At 47.3% G+C, this 27,799-nt stretch overlaps 2 protein-coding genes across 2 annotated transcripts in view; one reads left to right on the forward strand and one right to left on the reverse strand.

The window, feature by feature from the left end:
- fars2 (phenylalanyl-tRNA synthetase 2, mitochondrial) overlaps positions 1 to 3,945 on the reverse strand; it is an 82,538-nt gene extending 78,593 nt beyond the window's left edge. Inside the window, exon 1 of the mRNA XM_027274462.1 lies at positions 3,923 to 3,945. The gene's annotated coding sequence lies outside the window, so the exon portion shown is untranslated. The remainder of the gene's footprint in view (positions 1 to 3,922) is intronic.
- On the forward strand, positions 52 to 27,354 carry lyrm4b (LYR motif containing 4). The gene is made up of 3 exons (XM_010751745.3): positions 52 to 166; positions 10,456 to 10,576; positions 26,848 to 27,354. Exons 1-3 carry the CDS (start codon positions 78 to 80, stop codon positions 26,893 to 26,895), a joined length of 258 nt encoding a protein of 85 aa, XP_010750047.1. The 5' UTR covers positions 52 to 77; the 3' UTR covers positions 26,896 to 27,354.
- The last annotated feature ends 445 nt before the right edge of the window (positions 27,355 to 27,799 follow it).

A 27,799-nucleotide genomic window follows, 5' to 3' on the forward strand; every position in this document is an offset into this window, starting at 1 on the left:
TCACGGAAGCTCTTGTTTCTGTGCAGGCACCTCCTTGGACGCGTCATCAGGGGTCCTGAGGTGCAGTTGTTAGTAACATGATGGCGGCGTCCGCGCGAGCTCAGGTGATGTCTCTGTACAGGTGTCTGCTGACGGAGAGCGGGAAGTTTCCCGCCTACAACTACAGGTGAGACACGGAGACCGAGACACCGTTAAAACCGAGAGTCAGCGGCGGGAAAACAAGCTAACGGCTGCGTTACGTCATCCGGTGTCATAACAACATCTGCACGAGACTGTCTAAAACCTGGACGTAGTCTCCGTGACGTCCCCACAGACTGTCTAAAACCTGGACGTAGTCTCCGTGACGTCCCCGCAGACTGTCTAAAACCTGGACGTAGTCTCCGTGACGTCCCCTCAGACTGTCTAAAACGGGACGTAGTCTCCGTGACGTCCCGCAGACTGTCTAAAACTGGACGTAGTCTCTGTGACGTCCCCGCAGACTGTCTAAAACCTGGACGTAGTCTCTGTGACGTCCCCGCAGACGTCTAAAACCTGGACGTAGTCTCTGTGACGTCCCCGCAGACTGTCTAAAACCTGGACGTAGTCTCTGTGACGTCCCCGCAGACGGTCTAAAACCTGGACGTAGTCTCTGAGACGTCCCCGCAGACTGTCTAAAACCTGGACGTAGTCTCTGAGACGTCCCCGCAGACTGTCTAAAACCTGGACGTAGTCTCCGTGACGTCCCCCGCAGACTGTCTAAAACCTGGACGTAGTCTCCGTGAGTCCCCGCAGACGTCTAAAACCTGGACGTAGTCTCTGAGACGTCCCCGCAGACTGTCTAAAACCTGGACGTAGTCTCTGTGACGTCCCCGCAGACTGCTAAAAACCTGGACGTAGTCCTCTGTGACGTCCCCGCAGACTGTCTAAAACCTGGACGTAGTCCTGGTGACGTCCCCTCCGCAGACTGTCTAAAACCTGGACGTAGTCTCCGTGACGTCCCCGCAGACGGTCTAAAACCTGGACGTAGTCCGTGACGTCCCCACAGACTGTCTAAAACCTGGACGTAGTCTCCGTGACGTCCCCGCAGACAAACCTGGACGTAGTCTCCGTGACGTCCCGCAGACTGTCTAAAACCTGGACGTAGTCTCCGTGACGTCCCCGCAGACTGTCTAAAACCTGGACGTAGTCTCTGTGACGTCCCCACAGACTGTCTAAAACCTGGACGTAGTCTCTGTGACGTCCCCGCAGACTGTCTAAAACCTGGACGTAGTCTCTCGTGACGTCCCCGCAGACTGTCTAAAACCTGGACGTAGTCTCTGTGACGTCCCACAGACTGGTCTAAAACCTGGACGTAGTCTCCGTGACGTCCCCGCAGACTGTCTAAAACCTGGACGAGTCCCGTGACGTCCCCGCAGACTGTCTAAAACCTGGACGTAGTCTCCGTGACGTCCCCGCAGACTGTCTAAAACCTGGACGTCTCTGTGACGTCCCCACAGACTGTCTAAAACCGGACGTAGTCTCTGTGACGTCCCCGCAGACTGTCTAAAACCTGGACGTAGTCTCTGAGACGTCCCCCACAGACTGTCTAAAACCTGGACGTAGTCTCCGTGACGTCCCCGCAGACTGTCTAAAACCTGGACGTAGTCTCCGTGACGTCCCCGCAGACTGTCTAAAACCTGGACGTAGTCTCTGAGACGTCCCCAGACGTCTAAAACCTGGACGTAGTCTCTGAGACGTCCCCGCAGACTGTCTAAAACTGGTCATAGTCTCTGAGACGGTCTAAAACCTGTGTGGTGGGTGTGTAAACATTAAAGAAAACTGCTGCATGATATTATTGATTTCAAAGTGCCTACATGTCCCAGCATGCATCAGGCCTGCAGCACGTCCCATGAGGACAGACTTGACGTGAAACGCTCTGCTGTCAAAGTCTCATGCGGTTCACACGCCATCCCATGATGCAACGCTGTGTAAACGTAGTGAGTCAGAGTGACGGTGCAGTTTCCACCTGATGGTGTGTCGGGTTGATCCCCGTCATGAAGCAGAAGCTGCAGTCACACGGCGTGTAGGTCCACAGTGTGACATCATAGTTTGAAGGTCATATCTAAAGTCATCAGCACGCCTCGTTCAGAACACCAGCAGCTGCTCTGCATCTGTTTTCTGTAAGTCCTGAAACTGGAGCGTCGTGTCTCCGACACAAAATGTGCAAAAATTTCTCATTTGTTAAGAATGAGTTTGTTTGCTGCTGCGGGCTTCCCCTCCTCACTGGACACGTGTTGTGGACTGACCTGGATATGCCAGACGTGGCTGCAGCTGTGTTTTGTTGTCTCTCGCTCGCCGACTACAATAACAGCTGATGCAGACGCTCACAGCACTTCCTGCGGGAAAGGTGGGAGACGAAATGGAAATAAACAGAACTGAGGTGAAACATTCATGATTCGCTGCGAAAATTAATCACTGCAGCAGGAAACTGAAACAGAAACGTAGTTCAGACAGAGCAGACGGACAAAAGTCTGAAACATGGAACAGACATCAGAGTTGTGATCCACTCTGACCTGTGATCAGGTGACCCACACTGACCTGTGATCAGGTGACCCACATGACCTGTGATCAGGTGATCCACTCTGACCTGTGATCAGGTGATCCACTCTGACCTGTGATCAGGTGATCCACTCTGACTGTGATCAGGTGACCACACTGACCTGTGATCAGGTGACCCACACTGACCTGTGATCAGGTGATCCACTCTGACCTGTGACAGGTGACCCCACTGACCGGTGATCAGGTGACCCACTCTGACCTGTGACAGGTGAACGGTGTCTCTGTCATTCGTACGTCTGTTCTCACTCTATGTAACTTTGGGCTCCGGGTCGGGAGAAGTACGTAACGCTTTACGGCACTAAGTCACACAGCAGCAAATTTCACTGATTCTGGTGAAACTGGATCATATTTTAGGGAGGAAATGTTTTCTGGTTTTCCCTCTGAGTCCTCCGGCTGCTCCGCCCCAACTCTCTGTGATAACAGAGTTTATGATGGACAGTGAAGTAAACTGCTGACAGCTGTAGCTTGCTGTTAGCTCAGTTAGCTCAGTCTCTGTAGCTCATGTTAGCTCAGTCTGTTAGCTCATGTTAGCTCAGTCGTGTTAGCTCATGTTAGCTCAGTTGCTGTTTAGCTGCTGTTAGCTCATGTTTAGCTCAGTTTTGTTAGCTGTATTCCTCCTAGGACGTCCCCGCGAGACTGTCCAAAACCTGGACGAGTCCCTCCGACGTAGGAAAATTCGTGGGCTACGCAGCGATATCACTGCTGAAGCTGTCAGACTATAGTTTTGGCGGGAGACGCACTGTGCTCCAGGATCACCCACCGACAGCCCCATCTACATCCCCGTAAACTGGAGAGGAGAAATTTCCCAAAGGAGCACGGGGCACCTGTTCTTTCTCTCTCTCCCCAGGTCACATTTTTTTAACTTCACACACCTGAAATTCCAGCATTCACATGGTCGACAAGATGGGATGCTCACGGTCATTGGGCTTTTTGTAGCACCTACCGTTTGGCATTAGTGTCCACTATTGGAGGGCTTCATTTAGAGATTTTCTGTGTCTCTCAGCAGTCACTCACACACAGACAGGCACAGCTGCAGTTACAGCTCTGACTGCAGCTGACCCTGGTTGGTCTCTTCTCACACCACACACACACACACACACACACACACACACACACCACACCACAACCCACACACACACACTTCAGTCAGTGTTTGTAGCATTGAAGCTAACATGCTGACACACGTCATCAGGGACGTTTTGGAGGGAAATGAAGCGCCGCGTGCGCCGACATGACGCCGGTTTGTGTCGTGACGTGAGCCGCTGTGCCTTCACGTCACAGTTCATTCATTACACGTCATCAGCAGTGTAATAACGTCAAAGTTTGAGGGCACGAGCTAACTCACCTTCTGTCCGGCGCTGCGTGCTGTCAGGTCGGCGGACACGCGCCTGTGTGCCTGCCGGAAGATAACCGGTATTTAAAAATCAAACTAACGTTTTGTGGCGACCTTTAATGTGGAGGTGTTTACAGGCGTGAGTGTGACTTTAAAGACGTTAACGCGGGAAGAGACGCGGTCACGGAAGCTCTTGTTTCTGTGCAGCCACCTCCTTGGACGCGTCATCAGGGGTCCTGAGGTGCAGTTGTTAGTAACATGATGGCGGCGTCCGCGCGGAGCTCGGTGATGTCTCTGTACAGGTGTCTGCTGACGGAGAGCGGGAAGTTTCCCCGCTACAACTACAGTGAGACACGGAGACCGAGACACCGTTAAAACCGAGAGTCAGCGGCGGGAAAACAAGCTAACGGCTGCGTTACGTCATCCGGTGTCAAACAACATCTGCACGGACTGTCTAAAACCTGGACGTAGTCTCCGTGACGTCCCCCAGACTGTCTCAAAACCTGGACGTGTCTCCGTGACGTCCCCGCAGACTGTCTAAAACCTGGACGTAGCTCCGTGACGTCCCCCAGACTGTCTAAACCTGGACGTAGTCTCCGTGACGTCCCCGCAGACTGTCTAAAACCTGGACGTAGTCTCCGTGACGTCCCCCAGACTGTCTAAAACCTGGACGTAGTCTCCGTGACGTCCCCGCACACTGTCTAAAACCTGGACGTAGTCTCTGTGACGTCCCCGAGACGTCTAAACCTGGACGTAGTCTCTGTGACGTCCCCGCAGACTGTCTAAAACCTGACGTAGTCTCTGTGACGTCCCCGCAGCTGTCTAAAACCTTGGTCGTCTCTGTGACGTCCCCGCAGACTGTCTAAAACCTGGACGTGTCTCTGGACGTCCCCGCAGACTGTCTAAAACCTGGACGTAGTCTCTGAGACGTCCCCGCGACTGTCTAAAACCTGGACGTAGTCTCCGTGACGTCCCCGCAGACTGTCTAAAACCTGGACGTGTCTCCGTGACGTCCCCGCCGGACTGTCTAAAACCTGGACGTAGTCTCTGACGTCCCCGCAGACTGTCTAAACCTGGACGTAGTCTCTGTGACGTCCCCGCCGACTGTCTAAAACCTGACGTAGTCTCTGTGACGCCCCGCAGACTGTCTAAAACCTGGACTTCGTCTTGTGACGTCCCCGCAGACTGTCTAAAACCGTACGTAGTCTCTCGGACGTCCCCGCAGACTGTCTAAAAACCTGGACGTGTCTCTGTGACGTCCCCACAGACTGTCTAAAACCTGGACGTAGTCTCCGTGAAGTCCCCGCAGACTGTCTAAAACCTGGACGTGTCTCCGTGACGTCCCCGCCGCTGTCTAAAACCTGGACGTAGTCTCCGTGACGTCCCCGCAGACTGTCTAAAACCTGGACGTAGTCTCTGTGACGTCCCCACAACTGTCTAAAAACTGGACGTAGTCTCTGTGACGTCCCCGCAGACTGTCTAAAACCTGGACGTTCGTCTCCGTGCGTCCCGCACAGACTGTCTAAAACCTGGACGTAGTCTCTGTGACGTCCCCACAGACTGTCTAAAACCTGGACGTAGTCTCCGTGACGTCCCCGCAGACTGTCTAAAACCTGGACGTAGTCTCCGTGACGTCCCCGCAGACTGTCTAAAACCTGGACGTAGTCTCCGTGACGTCCCCGCCAGACTGTCTAAAAACCTGGACGTAGTCTCTGTGACGTCCCCCAGACTGTCTAAAACCGGACGTAGTCTTGTGACGTCCCCGCAGACTGTCTAAAACCTGGACGTAGTCTCTGAGCGTCCCCAGACTGTCTAAAACCTGGACGTAGTCTCCGTGACGTCCCCGCAGACTGTCTAAAACCTGGACAGTCTCCGTGACGTCCCCGCAGACTGTCTAAAACCTGGACGTAGTCTCGGACGTCCCCGCAGACTGTCTAAAACTGGGACATCGTTCTGAGACGTCCCCGCAGACTGTCTAAAACTGGTCATAGTCTCTGAGACGGTCTAAAAACCTGTGTGTGTTGTGTAAACATTAAAGAAAACTGCTGCATGATATTATTGATTTCAAAGTGCCTACATGTCCCAGCATGCATCAGGCCTGCAGCAGCCGTCTCCATGAGGACAGACTTGACGTGAAACGCTCTGCTGTCAAAGTCTCATGCGGTTCACACGCCATCCCATGATGCAACGCTGTGTAAACGTTTGAGTCAGAGTGACGGTGCAGTTTCCACCTGATGGTGTGTCGGGTTGATCCCCGTCATGAAGCAGAAGCTGCAGTCACACGGCGTGTAGGTCCACAGTGTGACATCCTAGTTTGAAGGTCATATCTAAAGTCACTCAGCACGCCTCGTTCAGAAACACCAGCAGCTGCTCTGCCTCTGTTTTCTGTAAGTCCTGAAACTGGAGCGTCGTGTCTCCGACACAAATGTGCAAAACATTTCTCATTTGTTAAGAATGGTTTGTTTGCTGCTGCGGGCTTCCCCTCCTCAGCTGGACACGTTGTTGTGGACTGACCTGGATATGCCCGACGTGGCTGCAGGCTGTGTTTTGTTGTCTCTCGCTCGCCGACTACAATCAGCTGTGCAGACGCTCACAGCACTTCCTGCGGGAAAGGTGGGAGACAGAAAATGGAAATAAACAGAACTGGTGAAACATTCATGATTCTCTGCAGGAAATTAGATCACTGCAGCAGGAAACTGAAACAGAAACGTAGTTCAGACAGAGCAGACGGACAAAAGTCTGAAACATGGAACAGACATCAGGTCTTGATCCACCTGACCTGATCAGGTGACCCACACTGAACGTGATCAGGTGACCCACACTGACCTGTGATCAGGTGATCCACTCTGACCTGTGATCAGTGATCCACTTGACCTGTGATCAGGTGACCACTCTGACCTGTGATCAGGTGACCCACACTGACCTTTGATCAGGTGACCCACACTGACCTGTGTCAGGTGATCCACTCGACCTGTGATCAGGTGACCCACACTGACCTGTGATCAGGTGACCCACTCTGACCTGTGATCAGGTGAACGGTTGTCTCTGTCATTCGTACGTCTGTTCTCACTCTATGTAACTTTGGGCTCCGGGTCGGGAGAAGTAGTAACGCTTTACGGCACTAAGTCACACAGCAGCAACTATTTCACTGATTCTGGTGAAACTGGATCCTATTTTATGGAGGAATGTTTTCTGGTTTTCCCTCTGTGTCCTCCGGCTGCTCCGCCTCAACTCTCTGTGATTTACAGAGTTTATGATGGACAGTGAAGTAAATGCTGACAGCTGTATGCTGTAGTCATGTTAGCCTCTGTGTCATGTTAGCTCAGTCTGTTAGCTCATGTTAGCTCAGTCTTTAGCTCTGTTAGCTCTGTTAGCTGCGTTCGTCTGTAGCTCAGTTTTTAGCTGCTGTTAGCTCTGTTAGTCAGTTTGTTAGCTGCTGTTAGCTGCTGTTAGCTAGTCTGTTAGCTGCTGTTAGCTCAGTCTGTTAGCTCATTTTAGCTCAGTTTGTTAGCTGCTGTTCGCTCTAGTCTGTTAGCTGCTGTTAGCTCAGTCTGTTAGCTGCTGTTAGCTCAGTCGTTAAATTCTGTTAGCTCAGTCTGTTAGCTCGCTGTTGCTGCTGTTAGCTCAGTCTGTTAGCTGCTGTTAGCTCAGTCTGTTAAACTGCTGTTAGCTCAGTTGTAACTGCTGTTAGCTCAGTCTGTTAACTGCTGTTAGCTCAGTCTGTTAACTGCGTTAGTCAGTCTGTTAACTGCTGTTAGCTCATGTTAGCTCAGTCTGTTAGCTGCTGTTTAGCTCAGTCTGTTAGCTGCTGTTAGCTCAGTCTGTTAACTGCTGTTAGCTCAGTCTGTTAGCTGCTGTTAGCTCATGTTAGTCAGTCTGTTAGCTCTGTTAGCTCAGTCTGTTAGCTGCTGTTGCTCATGTTAGCTCAGTTTGTTAGCTCATGTTAGCTGCTGTTAGCTCCGTTTGTTAGCTCATGTTAGCTCATGTTGCTCAGTCTGTTAGCTTCTGTTAGCTCATGTTAGCTCAGTTTGCCTGGTTGATGATTGGCTGTTAGCAAAGTTGTCGACTCGCTAGTTTCTGATCAGAAGTAATGTAATCAGAACCAATACTCGAGTACAGCTGAACTTAGTTACACAGTGGGATTACACTCTGACTGTTTAACGTTTGCTGCAGTGCACGCTCAGACCAGCAACATTTATCAATAAACCAGGGCCTTGAAAATCCTTGGAACAACTCCTGATACTGTTTGTGTTGAGTCAGTTCCCAAAGGTTCCTGATTAATTCATTAATACATTTATTATTATGAATTTATTGAGATTGCCGTTGTTTGCTTGGACAGACTGGAGGTAAAGATGAGCAGGAAGAGTGGGACAACAAAACAATGGATTTAGTGTTTTAGTCAAATCGTGTCGCACTCTGTCGTCATCAGCGTCTCTCCATCTGTCTGTCTCTCTGTGGTGGATTCAGTGTCATCACCGTGTGCAGAGAAGCTGACGTTATCACGTCATGACAAAAGCTCCTACCTGAACACAACCCTCTGAGACTGACGTCCTACGTCCAGGTTTTAGACAGTCTGCGGGACGTCTCAGAGACTACGTCCGGTTTTAGACAGTCTGCGGGGACGTCACAGAGACTACGTCCGGTTTTAGACAGTCTGCGGGGACGTCTCAGAGACTACGTCCAGGTTTTAGACAGTCTGCGGGGACATCCAGAGACTACGTCCAGGTTTTAGACAGTCTGTGGAGTCACAGAGACCTACGTCCAGGTTTTAGACAGTCTGCGGGGACATCTCAGAGACTACGTCCAGGTTTTAGACAGTCTGCGGGGACGCCTCAGTGAGTACGTCCAGGTTTTAGACAGTCTGCGGGGACGTCTCAGAGACTACGTCCAGGTTTTAGACAGTCTGCAGGGACGTCACGGAGACTACGTCCAGGTTTTAGACAGTCCTTGAATCCTTGAAGGAAACTTTCCATGAAATATTCCCTCAGTGTCCTTCTGGACCTCGGTGACTTCACACGTATAGACAGAACTTCAGGTTGCCGTGACGACCAGTCCAGAAGAATAAATGACAGGCAAGGAAGTCAATCAAAGCAGGAAGGAGGCGCTGAAGTGAAAATGATGATTGGTTTAATTTTCGGCCTCTTCTCGACACGCTGAGTCTCATTTCGAAACGTCGACCTTGGGAAGTTCCTCCGCTGCACACCAAACTCATTCGTCTTCCTGTCCGTCTCTGTGTCTCCAGCTCATTTAGGATTTAAGACAGAACCAATAAAACTGTGATGGATCGGATTTACATGCTGCCGTTAAATACGAGGAAACAGGTTTAGGTTGATTTGAAGGTGAGACAGAGGGAGCGGGAAGGACTGGAGATGGTTTGGAAGGAGGGAAGGTGGGGAGTGAGGAAAGAGGTGAGGACCTACAAGGAACCACAAAGAGCTGAAAGGAACCACGAGGAATCATGAGGAATCATGAGGAACTACATCTAGGGATGCACCAATCCACTTTTTTCTCCTCTGATAGCGACATCTGAGGTTTAGTATCGGCTGATACCGATCCGACAGAAAAACAGTAACACGCGGTATGTCTTATTGTGTGGAACAGACCGGGATCAGACGTGACTTAGACAACAGATATAAATGTCCTGACTTACTTATTTCTTTAATAACTGTGCAGCAGTACATCAATCTTACAAACCAGCTTCAGCATCTTGACAGACATTCAGAACAAAGTCAGTTCTTTGTCTTCACCTCCTTCAAAGTTATCTGCTTCATGCCGCCTCCGCGTTCTTCTCTCAGGTGAACTCTGCGCTCTCTGCCGTCACATTCCTGTAGCTGCTTCATTAAGTTGGTTGTGTTTATAACTTGGAAGTTTTATCGCCGCCCCTCGGAACATTTACCGAGCAGGTGTTGCAGGTAGCCGTGGAGTTTGTTGGCTGAGGTAGTGTGACAAAGTTCCAGACCGCCGATCCTTTGGCTCGCTCCGTTCTGAAAACAAAGTGGAACCACCAGGAACTATGAGGAACCACCAGGAACTATGAGGAACCGCCAGGAACTATGAGGAACTACCAGGAACTATGAGGAACCACCCGGAACTATGAGGAACCGCCAGGAACTATGAGGAACCCCCAGGAACTATGAGGAACCGCCAGGAACTATGAGGAACCACCAGGAACTATGAGGGACTGTGCATCCTGAGACTGCAGTGTATGAACCTGATCCTGGTTCCTGTCAGTACTCTGAGGACTTGTTGGATCAGTCTGATGTGACGGAGGTCCTTGAAGGACGTGTCCTGGTCCTTGAAGGACGTGTCCTGGTCCTTGATGTTTCAGTCCATGGTGGACTTGTTGCAGTTTGACTCATTGTACCTTCTCCTTGTTTTTTCCAGCCGTCCCTCCGGATCTTCCTGCTCTGACTTTGGTTGTTGTTTGATGTTTGTGTCTCGCCTGCACACATTTGTTTTTCTTATTATCTTCTGTCCGTTCCGTGTCTCCGTGTTTGTTTGTCACTGTAAACACATGAAACTCAAGTGTCCGTGTTTTTCTGCAGGACCTACGCTCTGCGAAGGGTGCGTGATGCCTTCAGGGCCAACAGGAACATAGACGACCCAAAAGCAGTGGAGAGACTGATTGTGGAGGGACGGCAGACACTGGCAATGATACAGAGACAGGTGTGACACACACACACACACACACACACACACACACACACTCCCTCAGGTTAACCAGGTTGACTAGTATGCAGATGAACACCTGTTTACTGACTGACCACCTGTCCTACACACACACACGAAAACACACTCCCTCATTACTGTGGCACCTTGGACTAATCACCTCACCGTTGGTCACTTTGTTCCCATAATGCCAGTCTGCCTTTTTGTGACGTCCCTGCAGACTGTCTAAAACCTGGACGTAGTCTCTGTGACGTCCCCGCAGACTGTCTAAAACCTGGACGTAGTCTCCGTGACGTTGTGTGTGTTCAGTGTTTGTAGAGATGTTTTGAGTCAAACAGAGCTTTGTGTGTTTTCTTGTCGCCCACGCTGACTCATGGATTCAACACATCACAGGAGGAATATGCACCTTGTTACAGCTCTGCTGTAATACTACAAGCTTCTGGAAAAATCCATATCTCTCTCTCACACACACACACACACACACACTTGTTGTGGATGTGGAGGCTTGTGTTTGGTGCTCTCTGGCTTCAGGTTTCCTCCCCTGTGTGTAGATCCATACCGTGTGTTATATGAGAGGTGGAGGAGGTGGAGACAGTTCTCTGTGCTTTAAATGAAACATCCGATGACAGAGGAATAAATTAAATGACTTCACAGAGTTAAACATAAAGATTACAGCCGATACACAGCAGTGAGTCACGGGTACAATGTTGGAGTAAGGATGTAGATGCACAAGATGTAGACGCACAAGATGTAGACGCACAAGATGTAGAAGACGTACAAGATGTAGACGCACAAGATGTAGAAGACGTACAAGATGTAGACGTAGAGGAAGACGTAGATGTAGAAGACGTAGACGCAGCAGATGTAGACACAGACGCAGAAGACGTAGACGTAGAAGACGTAGATGTAGAAGACGTAGAGGAAGACGTAGAAGACGTAGTGAGTTCATGTGCTTCATGTGGGCGTCCTCACTGTGCTCACAAAGTTTATTCTTAATTGTGTCTGTCCCTGAATAACAGTGTGTGCATGTTTGTGTGTGTGTGTGTGTGTGTGTGTGTGTGTTTTGTGCCTCTGTAAGTTAGTTAAGTAAAGATGATGGATTGCAGCTGCAGAGTCTCAGTTTGTAGAAGAGAAACTAAACCAGCATGTTCTGTTTAATGAGAGAGAGTTTAAAGTCTGAAACTTTCCTCTGATGATCTACCGTCTGTGACCTCCTGCTGATCCACTCTGACCTGTGATCAGGTGACCCACACTGACCTGTGATCAGGTGACCCACTCTGACCTGTGATCAGGTGACCCACACTGACCTGTGATCAGGTGATCCACACTGACCTGTGATCAGGTGAACGGTGTCTCTGTCATTCGTACGTCTGTTCTCACTCTATGTAACTTTGGGCTCCGGGTCGGGAGAAGTACGTAACGCTTTACGGCACTAAGTCACACAGCACTGTGTATCGACAGATAAATGCAACTGTTATTCTGTTCACTGTGTGTGTGTGTGTGTGTGTGTGTGTGTGTGTGTGTGTGTGTCGCACTTCAGCTGGGCACACACACACACACACACACACACACACACACACACACACAGCAGCAGCCTCTGCAGAGCCGTTCCTCACAGATTACTGCTGCTTAATGTCACCACAATGTCACACAGCCTTCGGCCGTTTTAACTCGATTGAGATTAAATGCCACGTCGGGTGGTGAGTTATACCTGCCAGGTCGATGGAGCCGGCCCCGCGTTACGGACAGAAACTCTGAGTTCAGTAAACACACCGAGGATTTGTGAGGAAACCGCTCGAAGGACAGCGAGGCTTACCTGCAGGGTTACAGAGCCAGGAGTTCACCTGCCGGTCGCTCGACGTGCTTCACAACAGGATGATAATGACACTGAAATCAATAAACCTGTTCTGTTACAGTTAAATGTATTGTGACTTGAATATATCGAGATCACAGTGAAATGCTCGTCTGTGTCATATTAGTGGATATTTTGCGGGAAACGCAGACTTTTATGAATTGAACTTTTTGGACTTGACTGCTGTTAATTAAACAAATCCTTCAGCTCACCTCGGGTTGGAAAATCCTGCTGCCGAGCTCATGCTTGGGGTTTATTTAAAGAACGCACTCATGTAATAAAGATAAAAGAAGATCTCCTCCTTCTTTAATGAACAGAAAGTGAAATCCCTCAGAGCTCGAATACGTCTGCAGACATTCAAATGAAAACTTGGTCTTGCACGTGTTCGCTGCAGAGAAATCCTTCATGTGATTTCATGTTAAGCAGCAGGAAGCTTAAAATAACATTTCCTTGGACGAATAAATAAAGTGAAAATCAAGGTTTTATGGTAAACAGCTGGAGCTTTACAAACACACACTGAGATTTGTTAATTCTGCATGTTGGCGTCTCCTGTAAAGGTTAACCTCATTACCTGAATCACCTGTAGCTGCAGCCAGAGGAAACATGAATAAATGTGTGACTGTCTCGGGATGTCGTCTGAGGCTGGTTGCTGGACTAAAGCTGCGTGGAAACGACTCGTAGTGATGATGAAAAACGTCTCATGGTCAGACGGACACATTATTCTCCTTTGTGCGTTAATGAAGGTGTGTTTGCATGTTTGTGTTGAAGGTTATGATGAAGCACTTCCTGTCCCTGCAGGAGGGCACAAACACCGACGCTCCGATGTTCAGCACGCCGCTGATTGTTTGTGTTAAAGACGACGTCCAAAATAAAAGCGCAAGTTTCAAAATAAAAGCAAACTCTGACGTCCAGCGGGCGTGGCGACGCGAATGCGACCTTTACTTTGTTTTGTCGATGTTTTCACCACAATATTCAAATCAATATTGTTAGGCAGTTTATTTTTAATATTATATCATATTTTATCTCATCAAGATATCAAGATCTGTTTTTTGAAGAGGCCAGAGAACAGGAAGCACTCTGTGTCCCAACAATCTCAGGACAGAACATAAGTAATAAAAGCATCACATAATAATCAAGAAGTATTAAAACAGTCCATCCCATTTAAAAATGTGATATCTGGAAGTGCGTAGAATTATAACCAGGTGTATATAAAACTGTATCGTCTGCATAAAAATGGATGTTGACGTCTTTATTCGGAACAGTGAAGTTTATTTCTGTGTAATTTAAATCGTAAATGACCAAGAACGGTTGATTTATGTTTGTGTCAACCATTTCTAACAATATCATACACATTTCAAACACCGACGTCTGGAAGCTGATTTATTTTTAACAGCAGATCGAGCTGACGGGAAGTCAGACATTTTCAAAATAGAACAGCCTGTACAGACTCACGGTTGTGAAAACAGACTATGACGACCTCGTAGAAGCACAGAAAGCAAGAAAATGACCAAATATGCACAAGTTAACAGAAAGTTAACAAAGTCTGGAGCTTCTGGAGTCGCATGGAGAACCAACGATGGTGATAGCCTTCAGTTTTAACACCATTTAATTAGCTGTTAGCAGGAAAACAGGGTCACTTTGACTTTCAGCCAAGTTCTGCAAAGGAAGAGTTCCTTCTGTGATTTCTAAGCAGCTTTATGGACGTTGAATGATGATGGACGTTGAATGATGATGGACGTTGAATGATGATGTCTCTGCATACTGTCACAGATTGAGTCATGGCTCTGAGGAGCAGTACGACTGTGGACACAAACTGCCTCGTTCTCCTCGTTCTACCTCACAGCTTCACGTCTTTCCGTCCTTACTCTGGTGCCTCTGACTTGTTGTCAGGTTCAATACTGAATTAAACTTAACTAATATTTCTGCTGCAGCGCCTTCATTGTGAAGTGTTTTGATTTCATCCTGCCATAGAAATCTGCAACAAGCCCGAACAACAACCCACCAACATGTAACAGTGACGCAGGAAGATCACTGTGAAATCCCAGCTTTCCTTTTTGATGCAGTTGCAGCTCAGTTTGGGGAGACCAGAGATTTTGGGAAAGCCTGCACCGAAAGAGACGAGCTGAACTGCAAAGTAGGGCAACACCCTGCGTGAAAGCCTGCGTCACCTCACCATCATCTCCTCCTCCTCCTCCTCCTCCTCTCCTTCTCTTCCTCCATTTTTCGATTTGTGAAAATACCCAGCCTTCCTCCCTCCATTCCTCAGAAATCCCACGCCTTTATTGCTGCTTTTACACCTGAATGCCCCACGGGTGCTGATAGCTTTACCCAGCTTTGGACACACACAGTAACACACACACACACACACACACACACACACACATATTGTATAGGACTTCATACTGCTGAACAAACTCTATTAAAAAGAGAAGGGGCTGTTCAGCTGGATGAAAGCAGACAGGTTTTTACTCCCTGTCCTCCTCCTCCTCCTCATAAAACATCATCCTGAAGCAGTAGGGCGTTGGAGGAGCACGGGTCTGGCTCAAAATCTGACTCTGGTATTAAGCTATGAGCCAAAAATAACCTTAATTATGGCTGCAGCGATGCATTTTCATCTGCTTATATCGGTTTACCTCAGATTTATCAGTCTTGGTATGAATGTTGACAAGAAAGCTGCATGATGTGAGTGTTTGATAGGCTGCGTGTGAAGTAGATTTGATGTATTTTCATGTTCGGCTGCTTTTGTTGAAGCAAACCAAACGGTGGATTTATTGATCTTGTGTCGTGGTCAGAACATATCAGGCGTGGAATTAATCTGCAGATGATCCCGCTCAAGTAAAGACCAAACGTTTCTCTGCATCAGTTTTTGAGCCATGACAAAGACCAGCATGAGTTCTACAACAGACTCGATAAGAGTTTTGGGCTTAGGGTTTGGATCACTTGCGGATCCAAGCGGCCAGTTAGGAGGAGTGAGGAGTCATCAGTCGGTATAAACCAGAGACCAATGAATATAAAGATCATTTTACAGCCATGCTGAATTAAACTCACACTTCCCTGGAATATTTAGTTTGATGAAGTGGTTTAATGACAGCATCACGTTTTCATTTCAAGGACCTTTTAAGCACTTTGGAGTTTATTTTCAAGGTATTCCAGTGCTTAATTTTTAATAAACCCGATCAAGAGTCTTGTGTTGACACTGAGAAAAAGCCTTCAAACTTCCATTGTTTATTTTAAACTCTGCGACCTTTTGTTTATTCCGTGGATGTTTTCACCACATCGAAATTGTTAGGCATATTTTTATGTGATTATATCACATTTTAACTCATCAAGATACCAGAAGGTAGTAACCACTCTATGATTCATGAAGTGAACTCAGGTGCATATAGAAGTGTATCGTCTGCATATAAACGGATGTTGATGTTTATTTATGTGTAATGTAAATTGTAATGGACCAAGAATGTTCCATTTATGTTTTTGTAGACATTTTTCGAGTGGATTATGAGTTTTGTTGAGTTTTACTTCTACTTTTACGGTTCTCATGGCCCCCACATATCGTTACTGAGTGTCCTTCTGGAGTCTCTAATTGGACATTTCGTTTGGTGTTCTTCTGAACAAAACATCTGGAACACGAACTGCTAAAAGCTCAGCAGACACAGCTTCAGGCACCTCAATTGAAATGCTAAATAAAAACTAGAGAAAGGGTTTACACGGGTTGAAGCACCCGACACAAATCTGAACCAGAGGCACGCTGACTAAGGGAAGAAGGTTAAATATGTGTTTGTGTTCTTTATCATGTTTACCATGTTTGTGTGAAGTATTAACTTTCAGAAGAGTCATTTTAGGCCTGTGCATGAAAACGTGGCGTTCTCCTCAGATAGAAGTCGTGCACTCTCAACATGTGACGAATGAAAACATGACAGTAAAATTCAATATATCAGATAAGCAGGAGAAAAAAGTCTGAAAAAGAGCACTGGACTCTGTAACGTCAGATCTTTTTTCTTCTTTGGTCTCTTTTAGTCCTCCCATCATCACCACCCCTACAAAGTATTGAAGTGTGAGTATCGATTTCTCACTTTTGAAGCCCTCAAAAATTCAAACCGTCATCCCGCGCTTTCTTCAGAAGCTGCCAACACGCAGAGCTGCCCGGGCCAGGTTTAAAAATAGCACATTACAAAATCAGAGATCAAGTTTTTGGGGGTAAAAAAAAAAAAAACAACAAATGTTTGAATCCTCTCTCCAAGTTCTCACTGACATTAAACTACACTATGAACTGTTGAAGGATCATTTGAATGTGTTTGCTAATGTGGTTGTTTTGGTTTCTGAGCAAGGGCTGTTCAAATTTAAGAAAAGTGTTCTTTGAAAATATGAAAATATGAAGCTAGTTACCGTAGCACCATACATCACTTACAGCCTGTTTAGAGCTCATTTATTGTCATATGGTTGTAGGTTTGGTTCCTAAAATATGGAATCGTCCACTATCAAGACTAGTGGAAGATTTCCATGGTAAGTTAAGCTGGGTAAATTTGAAAATATTTTAAATTGGAGACTTTCCAATGAGAATTAACTGAAAACTGGGGGCAAGCATCATGACAGCCTCATAAATGGTCAATGAAATGATCTTAGCTAAAGCTCATTTAGCATCTAACTTATCAGCTAACTTTCTCTGTGGTCGTTTTAATCAAGATTATGCTAAATTCTTTTTTTCCCAACTATATTTAAGTTCCCTGTCAAAGGCCAACCTTCAGTTTTGTAAATTCATGGTTAATTCCTATTAATTCCCATGGAAGGTTTCCAACTCAATCAATCCAAAGGATCAAGACCACGAAACTTTAAAGACGTGTTGTCTAAAAAACATTTTAGACAATACAACTGAGGTATTTAGAAGAATCTGTTTACAGCAACTTAAAGTCTAAAATAAATGAATAAAAATTAAAAACACTAGAAAGGAAAAAATATAAAGACCTTCAGCTGGATTTAAAAATAACTTTGGATGAGCGAGAAAGTTTTGGTTGTAATGAGAAAATGAGAAACTTTAATGAGCTAAAACACCAGTTTTATTGAAATTCAGCAAAATATCCCGTGAGTCCCAGCAGCCATTAAATCCTGGCTGCTGTTCTCGTTGTGATGCCGACTGACTTAATCATGTTGTTTTGATTTAAGAGATTCCAAATTACAGCTGATTGTAACATCAGAGGGAAGTCAACTTACAAATTAAAAGTTCTGTTATTCTGACTTCGGAGTTTGCGTCAGGATTCGTGTAAATATTTGCAATGATTCAAAATTATCATAGTGTGTCTCCTGTTAATGTAACTATTGTAATTCACCATAGAACTGGACGTATAAAGGCTTGGTGGGCGACATACGGTACTATGAGTTGGGCGGTTGTTGGATTTGGTTCCTAGTTTCTCGTAATTCAAATGAAGTCATCTCAATAAATATCGACTCTACTTTCAAAATAAGACGCTGTAGGTACACCTTAGTGTCATTTCTTCATGCTCAGGGCTCCACGGTGAAGTTAGCAAGAAAGAATACGCAACACGTGCTGGGACGTTCAAAAGGTTTGTACGGTCAACGTTGTGAAGCGTTCTTGGGCTCAGGCACAGAACTTTGGGAGATTTAGTTTGGGAGATTATGTGCTCGTCAGCGGTCAGCTCAGGCAGAGGAGAAGAAGTAGAAAGAAGTCCAAGATGTCTTCTGCTGAGCGGTTTATTGAAGCTTCATGAAGCACGATGGAGGGTTTATCAGTACACTTGTCCTGACATGACGTCGCCTCACGTCCTCTCCAGCTCGCCTGTTGGATCTCAGAATAGTGACGCGTCAAAGTCGAGGTTTTTGCCAGTTGTTCATCAGTCTATGAACAAATTCAGATGTTCACCCTGAGTTGTTTCTCTGATTCTATAGAGGCTTCTACATTATGTAGCTGTCCGTTGTGTCGATGGAGTGAACAGTTTGATCCGTCTTGGTCTCTGTGATCAGGCTCGTAACAGCACAGACGTCCAGCCTGCAGTCCACACAGATACTTTACTGATCCAGCGGCAGCATGAGACCGTAAACATACATGCATGTGAACGTTCACATATTACAGTATGATGATGTAAACATACATGCAGGTGAACGTTCACATATTACAGTATGATGATGTAAACATACATGCAGGTGAACGTTTACATATTACAGTATGATGATGTAAACATACATGCAGGTGAACGTTTACATATTACAGTATGATGATCCCGAGCTGCTGCAGAGTCGTCTTCTTCTTCTGTGGTGAGAGTTTTTTTTGTTTGTTAGTTCTTCTTCTATTCTTAGAAATGTGGATGTGATGCAATGATGATACTCCATCCTCCACACACACACACACACACTCTGTGCATGATGAAATTCATTGACTGAAAGAGGCAATGTGATGTAAGGACAACAGGAGGAAGGCAGAGAGATGGAGGTGGGGAAGGATGGAGGAGGTGGAGAAGCAGCAGACAGATGATGTGTTTGGATAAATCAGCTGAGGAGTTGTGGATCGATGTCAGCGGCTGTCCTCCGTTAGTCTGAAGTGGACGAGCTGAAGGACTGAAGGACACTGAGTCTCTGTCTGTCAGTCATTCATTCATTCATTCATTCATTCATTCATTCATTCATTCATGGCCTTGAGTTCGGCATTAACGTTTTATTTTGGAGCCAGAAGTGATGAGATGTTGATGTGGACTCTGAGACTCGACCTGAGTCTGAGTCAGACTGAAGTTTACGCTGCAGAATAGAAACATGAAGTTTAATGTGGTTGAGAGACACAAACAGTGAATGAGAGCGAGCGAGCGTCGGCCTCCATGAGACTGTCTACGATCAGACCTCACTGTGTGCTGACTAAACACTCCTGTTAATTAAGTTAGACTTAATTAAGTTCATCTCCTCGTTTCCTCCTCTCCTTCCTCCCTTCATCTCCTCGTTTCCTCCTCTCCTTCCTCCCTTCATCTCCTTGTTTCCTCCTCTCTCCTTCCTCCCTTCGTCTCCTTGTTTCCTCCTCTCCTTCCTTCCTTCATCTCCTCGTTTCCTCCTCTCTCCTTCCTCCCTTCATCTCCTTGTTTCCTCCTCTCCTTCCTTCCTTCATCTCCTCGTTTCCTCCTCTCTCCTTCCTCCCTTCATCTCCTCGTTTCCTCCTCTCTCCTTCCTCCCTTCATCTCCTCGTTTCCTCCTCTCTTTGTCTGTCGGGCTGGAGCAGGAGATCACAGCAGAGCATGCAGCGAGCGAGGGAACTCCTCACACTCTGTCCTGATACGTGACGACAGTTTGCCTTCATGTTCCCTCTCTGTAATTAGAGAGTGTGTGTGCGTGTGCGTGTGTGTGTGCGTGTGCGTGTGCGTGTGCGTGTGCGTGTGTGTGTGTGTGTGTGTGTGCGTGCGTGCGTGTGTGTGTGATAGATGGGGGCGGGGCTTTTGGAGGGATTGTAGCCAATTAACAAGACAGGAGACGACCAAACGAGCTCGTTAAGACTGCTGGGCGGGGCTTAAGGAACGGAGAAGGTCACACACGAGCAGTAACTGTAACATAAAGAGGGATGTGTAAACGAAGACGTCCCATTGGCCCTTTTTTAATGTCTGCTGCTTACACACACACACACACACACACACACACACACACACACAGGGACAGCAGTGTGTGTGTGTAGCCTCAACTCTTTGATTTAGAGTTTCCTGATGGACAGTGAAGTAAACTGCTGCCAGCTGTAGCTGCTGTTAGCTCATGTTAGCTCAGTTTGTGGGCGTTGAGCTGGTGTCGTGCCAGAACCGGAGCTGGACAACACATAGTTAGTACAGTGGGCTTCTTGCCGTTGGACTAGTGAGTAATATCAGCTGTCTGCGGCGTCCTGTTGATGTCTTGTTTAACGGTCACCGTGATGTTTCCCCGGGCGGCGCTCGCTGCTTCAACAGATGATTGTTTGTGAAAAGTGTAAAAACGGAGCGATCAGGGAACAGATGAGGAGAAATCCAGAGAAGGAAAGATCAATATTCTGTATTGTTCTCAGATGATTGTTAGAGACTAATACATTGCTTTGGCAGCAGTGACTTCTGACAGCAATGCCAATAAAGATTCGTAAAACTCTAAAAGCTGCGCTGCAGGAGAAAGAATCAGCAGAGACCAGGGAGAGGTGAGAAAATGTAAGCCGCTTCTTGTAGTTCTGCTTTTGTGAAAGGCGACAAAGAAAGAGGAGAGTGGAGGACGACTGCACTGCGAGAAGAAAGCCATGCAGAGAAAGGCGCGTTGTAAACGGGCCTGTGGCGCTCTTAAACGTGCATGACTAATTAATGAGGAGATGAAGCACTTTGGAAAACACACAGGACGTTTCACCGGGACCAGCCCCGCCCTGCATGTCAATCACACGCATGCAGGAACAAACGTGTAGCTAGAGGACATGGAAGAAAATCGAGGAGAGAAATAAAATTTGAGGATTTGACACGAGCACTCAGTCAGCAGGTAAGCAGAGGACAAATTAAGGGAGGCAGGGAGTGACAAACGAGGGAGATGAATCGGACCGGGGCCATGTAATCGGCTGGATTAGCATGAAAAGAAGCAGGAGGATGTGTGACACTGTCCTTCAAAACACTACCCCACGCTGCTGAAGTGTCCTTGAGCAAGACGCTGAGTCCCTGCGACGGCGATCTGTGATGTCGTAGAGCAGGTTAAAGATGTTCTGTGCATGAACACGAGCATTAATAAACCATCAGAGCAACGCCGAGACAAGAACGACGACCACGGCAAGCGGACTTCAGTTTCTGCTGATCTTCCTCAGCTGACACGTCGAAGACGAGTGTTGACGAGATTACTCAAGTTTCAAGTCAGTCAACGTGAGACAAAGTGTCAGCGTCCAGTTTAAAGTCAATACAGGCAGGGAACAGGTCAACGGGGACAAGTTTAGTCTGATCGATCAAGGTCAGTCAAGTCTCCACGAAAGTCCAAGTCAGAAAGTCCAAGTCATTAACGAATCGCCCTCCGTACGACACAAGTCTCCACTGAGCTGAGAAAAGCCCATGCCGAGTCTCGAGTCCCTGGTTCTGGTTATTTTCACTCACTGCTAACGTTACATAAACTGAGCAGCGTCCTCCATCGTGGACTCCTGCTGCTTCCTGTCAGAAGGTCAGAGGTCACCAAAACTGAGCTGTACGTGACAATAAACTGAACTCAGCCTTTTCTAAACAGCCAATCAGAGAGCTCTCTGTGACCCGCTGCTCATTTGAAGGCGACAGTTGACCGAGTGCTTCGTTAAGTCACAGGTCAGAGTCTTTAGTTAATTATCTGATTTCTCTGATCCACCTGTTCTTTGATGATGATGATGATGAGTTTGCATCATCATCATTTCACACAAACTCCAAAGTCTTTCTCACTTTTTCATCTCCACTTTTATTTTTGGCTGGACGGTTGCCACAGAAACACTTACCTGGTGAGGTGTGAGGACGCGTCGTGTTGGCTGTGTGTGTGTGTGTGTGTGTGTGTGTGTGTTTGAATGTCAGCGCGTGTATAAATAGCAAGTTAAGTGGTTTTATATCTTCATCTCATCAGCTGAAGGTAACAGAGTAAACTCACTGAACCAGAGTTTGTCACCGCGTGGTTCAGTTTTCTGTCAATCTGTGCTAACACAAAGACGTCCCTGTCTAAAACCTGGACGTAGTCTCTGTGACGTCCCCGCAGACTGTCTAAAACCTAGACGTAGTCTCTGAGACCATCCATCTACGTCCTGAGAACAAAAATGAACCAGGCTTTTACTTTGTCAAATGAAGACTTTTATTCTGAAATGTCCCCTCAGACGGCTCCACCCTGCCAGGCTACAAATGTGCTCATGTGAAATACTCCTTTGGATTTAAATAACCATTTAGCACCGACCTGAAGGGACGTGGTGGGTTTGTCTCCCATGATGCCATTCTTCACTGGGTTTTCTTTCCCCCTGCGGGCGACTTTCAGGAGTCAGACAGTAACGTGTGTGTGCTGCTCTCATCTCCTGACAAATGGAAAGACTTGGTCGTGGTGGAGCCCTCCTTATGCTCAGTTTATTATCTACCTGAGCACCTCTCATCCTTCTGCTTCCCTCGCTCACCATCTCCATCCTCCTCTCTCTCCTACACTCAGAGGCCTCCATGAATTTCACTTTGACAGCATCCTGCCGCCCGAGCCCCTCCGTCGTCCTTTCATCTTTCCTTCCTTTTCTCTCCCTCGCACAAGAAAACCTAATTTTCTTTGTCTGAGTCGCTCTGCTGGCCACCTCCAGGTTTCCCTCCGCCGCTTCATTTCTTTCCTCCCACTTTCAACGGCTCTTTAACTTCGATTTTTACTGTCTCCTGCTGTTCAGGGCAGCATTTCTTTTTTAACTGCACACTACTGCGGACGGCTTGCACTAAAATTAGCTGCTTCTTCCACCCACAGTGGAAGAAAATAGGACATCATTCACATTGTTTTTGGTTCTGGTAATGCAAACAGTACCGGCCCCATTTTCACTTCCAAAATAATCAACACCTCATACACACACACTGTAAAAACAAAACAAAGAAATAATAATTACTGTAATTCATCTGGTATAACCTTTTTCTTTACGTATATGGTTGTTTTTGTTTATTCCATATTTTTAGAGAGGACGTCACGGAGACTACGTCCAGGTTTTAGACAGTCTGCGGGGATGTCACGGAGACTACGTCCAGGTTTTAGACAGTCTGCGGGGATGTCACGGAGACTACGTCCAGGTTTTAGACAGTCTGCGGGGACGTCATGGAGACTACGTCCAGGTTTTAGACAGTCTGTGGAGACGTCACGGAGACTACGTCCAGGTTTTAGACAGTCTGTGGGGACGTCATAGAGACTACGTTCAGGTTTTGTCACGGAGACTACGTCCAGGTTTTAGACAGTCTGTGGGACGTCACAGAGACTACGTCCAGGTTTTAGACAGTCTGCGGGGACGTCACAGAGACTACGTCCAGGTTTCTCTGATGGTTCGGGTGAGTTCTGGCGGTGACGCTGTCAGAGGAACGGCTGTTATATTTAGGACTTACGATCTTCCGTCTCCGTCATCAGTTTGGAGTGAGTGCAGCCGTCTTATTGTTAATCTTCCACCTCCTGCCTGGTGGGAGTAAGACTGAAGTCAGTCGTCACGACTCACAGGGGAGAAGAGTGTTTGTGGTGTGGTTTTTCCATTACAGTTCCTACTCGTTCTGTGTGAGCGGGCGTGATCCGAGTGATGGATATTGATGATATATGCAGGAGGGCTAAGTTAGGCCGTTCTCCACACTCATCACCCTTGTCGTATTGTCTTTACTGTAGCGAGAGAAACCTCCCATGATAGCCTCCTATGCCCCCTCGACACTCCCTTTTAAGTGCCACTTATGTAATTGCATATGTGTGCTTTTTGAATCATAACCAAAACAACTAATGTTGTCGCATTTTTAGTCAAGCCATACACGATTTGTATAAGATCCTTGTGCTTGTACCCCTGTTAGACTGTGATTCAAGACGGACCTGCGGCAGTGACGAACGCCTCGATTTCCAGGTCTACCATTCCAACCCTCACCTGTGGTCATGAACTTGGGCTGTGACCAAGAACAAATTGTTAGATACAAGCTTTTTGTTGTTTTGTGTTCTCTTTGTGGTGGTTTGTGTTTCTTTGTTTGTTGTAGTTTGGTGGTCTTCTTTGTGGTGGTTTGTGTTTCTGTGGCGGTGTGTTTGTTCTCTTTGTGGCGTTTGTGTCTTTTGTGGTGGTTTTGTTTCTTTGTTGGGTGGTTTGTGTCTTCTTGTGGTGTTTGGTCTTCTTGTGGTCGTTTGGTGCTTTGTGTAGTTTGTACTCTTTTTGGTCGTTTTGTCTCTTTGTGGTAGTTTGTCTCTTTGTGGTAGTTTGTGTTTCTTTGTGGTAGTTTGTGTCTCGTTGTGGTTGTTTGTGTCTCTTTGTGGTTGTTTGTGTTTCTTTGTGGTAGTTTGTGTTTCTTTGTGGTGGTTTGTGTCTCTTTGTGGTTGTTTGTGTTTCTTTGTGGTAGTTTGTGTCTCTTTGTGGTGGTTTGTGTTTCTTTGTGGTGGTTTGTGTTTCTTTGTGGTCGTTTGTGTCTCTTTGTGGTCGTTTGTGTCTCTTTGTGGTCGTTTCATTAAATAAGAAGTTAAACCACTTCACACAGAGGTTCTGGTCCGTGGTCCTGGGCCTGTGTTGGGTTGGCCTAACTACCTATCAGTGTCTGACACCGGTTGGGTGGCACCAGTCAGATTTCAGATTTCCCCGACCACCCTTCATGCCCGGCCTTGACACAGAGTGGCAGAGAAAGCACATTAATATCCCAGCATGCTTTGCTGTCATTAGATCCTGCTGGTTCTGTCTTAATTGGGTTATTTTGACCCGTGTTGTCGCTGAATAATCAGAATGGCATGATCCTGTTCTGCAGGGTTGATGGTTTATATTTAGAAACCTTCTTTTATTATTCATGATCGCTCGTCTCTGATGGCGCTGCAAGTCCAACTGACTGTACGGAGTGAAAAGAGACGGATGAAGACAGAGAGAAACAAATGTGAAGAGATAGAAAACAAAGTGATGGAGAGTAACAAGAAGAGACAGACGGAGAGAGAGAGAGGCCGTCCTTTGTTACAAACCACAGCCGCAACAATTTACATGAGAGCCAAGCCTCCTGCAAGCTGATTGGTTCAGAGGGTCGCCCGCCTCACCGCCACCCCCCTCCCTCCTACACCACACTCCAGCCAATCAGGACGTCACACACACGAGGGGGGGGGGGGGGGGGGGGGGGGTCTCCAACTGGGCAAGAGAGGGTCTGCTCAGAGAGAGAGAGAGACAAAGCGCTGACGGCAGAATAACTGATGATGAAGTGATGCAGAAATGTTATTCATGGACAGATTGCGCCCCCTGGTGGCGCTGCAGTGAAATAACAATGTTTAGACCTAAAATATTAAAAACTCTGCATCTACCTGGTAACTTGAACTTTCATTTTAAAAAACACAACTTCTGTAATTTGATTCCAAATATGAGACATCTGTAGCTTTTTGAAGAGTAGATCAGAAAAACAACTCGTCACCCAGTCGACCGGCTCAGTCCGCTGAGCTCTGCCCCAGTAAACAGCCTCTGTCTGGGCAGAGAGAGCCGGGTCAGTCCCTCTGATGATGTGATGATGAACTCTGCACGCTGGGTCAGGATCTCCCTCACAACACAACCTGACAGCTGCCAGAAGACTGGAAACCCGGGGACGCTCTGTGGACCCAGACATTTAGAGATCCACACAGGAAACCAGGTGGTCGCTTGTCTCTTTGTGGTCGTTTGTCTCTTTATGTCTCTTTGTGTGTCTTTGTGGTCGTTTGTGTGTCTTTGTGGTCGTTTGTCTCTTTATGTCTCTTTGTGCTTGTTTGTGTCTCTTTGTGCTTGTTTCATTGAATGTCCAATCAGAAGTGAAACAGTCCCTTCGTACAGAGCTCCTGGTCCTGGTCCGGGGTCCTGGTCTGTGTCTAGGACTTAACATGTCTGATCACTGAATGGTTTTTCATGAGTGGCGCTGTGCGACTCGCTGTCTCTCGGGTTAGTTTTCAGCCTGTAGGGGGCAGCAGAGCGGCAGCAGACTCGGCCTCTCTGTTGTGAAATCGCTCCTGAGCGCGTGCAGATAAGGTTTGTTATGTGGCACTGCGTGTCCTGAAACAGACACAAACTGAGCTGAGGAGACGAGGACCGTGCGTTCAGAGAGACGATGGACAGACACAAACTCCGTGTCCGGAACATCTGCTGTGGGTCACGTTTGGTCATGTTCTGTGGACGAGCCTGACCCGTGTTTGTACTGAAACAAGACGAGATCAATGATGAACTGTGGCCTCTGCACACACACACACACACACACACACACACACACACACACTTTGTACATACAGTACAGCGACATCACACTCAACCATAATTGGCTTTTCTATTTGACAACAGCTGGATAATATTGACATAACACACACACACACACACACACACATATTTGTCCTCTAGCGCCGCCCTCAGGCCAACAGAGGACAACAGGAAGAGGAGTGTACCACAAAGACACACCAAGAGACACAAAGACACACCAAGAGACACAAAGACACACACAGAGACACAAACAACCACAAAGAGACAAACAACCACAAAGAGACAAACAACCACAAAGAGACAAGCGACCACCTGGTTTCCTGTGTGAGTCTCTAAATGTCTGGGTCCACAGAGCGTCCCCGGGTTTCCAGTCTTCTGGCAGCTGTCAGGTTGTGTTGTGAGGGAGATCCTGACCCAGCGTGCAGAGTTCATCATCACATCATCAGAGGGACTGACCCGGCTCTCTCTGCCCAGACAGAGGCTGTTTACTGGGGCAGAGCTCAGAGACTGAGCCGGGTGCAGCACGTATGAAACGTTTCCTTCCAGTGTGTGAATCTGTGTCTGTCTGTGCAGGTCGCCATCGGGAAGATGTTCGAGACCCAGAAGATCGTGGTGGAGTGACGTTCAGCTGGGTCTCTGGAGCTGGAGGTGGAGCACTGTCCCAGCACCTGCTTCCTCTTGGACTCAAACGCCGTTTAATCTGACACACCTGGGTGTAGGTGTAGGTGTGAAATGCATTGTGGGAGATGTAGGAGCTGAAGTTTGTTTGTTTTTTTCAGGGATGCATCGATCAGACGTTGAAATATTCTTCATGTTTGTTTCATCAAACTTCATCACTCTCTTCCAAGAGTCTGCTCTGAAGGCAGAAGACCCGCCTCACTCTGCCTCTGATTGGCTGGCACTCGCTGTCGTCGTTAAATAATCCAATCAGAGGCAGAGTGAGGCAGGCCGATCCCTCCTTCCTGTCACGTGACGTAGACTCATCGATGCGTCCCTGATTCTTTTATTTTTCTGTTGTAACGCACAAAAATGTGTCCGACATGATTCTTCGTGGTGTTGGATTATAAACCTGTGAACACACGTGTGTCTTCATCACTTCTTTGTGTCTGTGACGGGAACCTCTGCAGCGGGCGGAGTAAAACTGAAGCCATGAATCTGACCTGATGAAATCCACTTTAAAAAAGCAGCTCAGGCTGCTGCTGAGGATTTCTGGGTGTTGTAGTCAATTTGTAGTCTGCTGTCAGTCCTGAGGCTGGATGTTCAAACTGTGGTCGGGGAGGCCTCAGACGGGTCAGGGGACTCCCTCTGTGGGTCCACACATCCTGCTGTGTTTGTTATTCAGGTCCAAGGCTGAGGTCATGTTGACAGTAATCCATTACACGATATTACAGGTTCAGCAACCGATCATTAACCTCCACGTCTGTGGACTGCAGTTCCTCTAATGTCCACCTGAGGCTGGCTCCAGAAGTGAGTCAGTCTCCATAAGTCCCCATGTCCAAATGTCCAACTTCACAGCAGAGCTCTG

The sequence above is a fragment of the Larimichthys crocea genome, chromosome XXIII, assembly GCF_000972845.2.
Source record: "Larimichthys crocea isolate SSNF chromosome XXIII, L_crocea_2.0, whole genome shotgun sequence".
Taxonomy (NCBI): Eukaryota; Metazoa; Chordata; class Actinopteri; family Sciaenidae; genus Larimichthys; species Larimichthys crocea.

Excerpts from the sequence above, each read along its gene's own strand:
- lyrm4b (XM_010751745.3), top strand. The coding sequence starts at position 78 with ATGATGGCGGCGTCCGCGCGAGCTCAGGTGATGTCTCTGTACAGGTGT. Across the intron at positions 167-10,455 it reads TTTCCCGCCTACAACTACAG|GACCTACGCTCTGCGAAGGG; the intron begins GTGAGACACGGA and ends GTTTTTCTGCAG. Across the intron at positions 10,577-26,847 it reads TGGCAATGATACAGAGACAG|GTCGCCATCGGGAAGATGTT; the intron begins GTGTGACACACA and ends CTGTCTGTGCAG.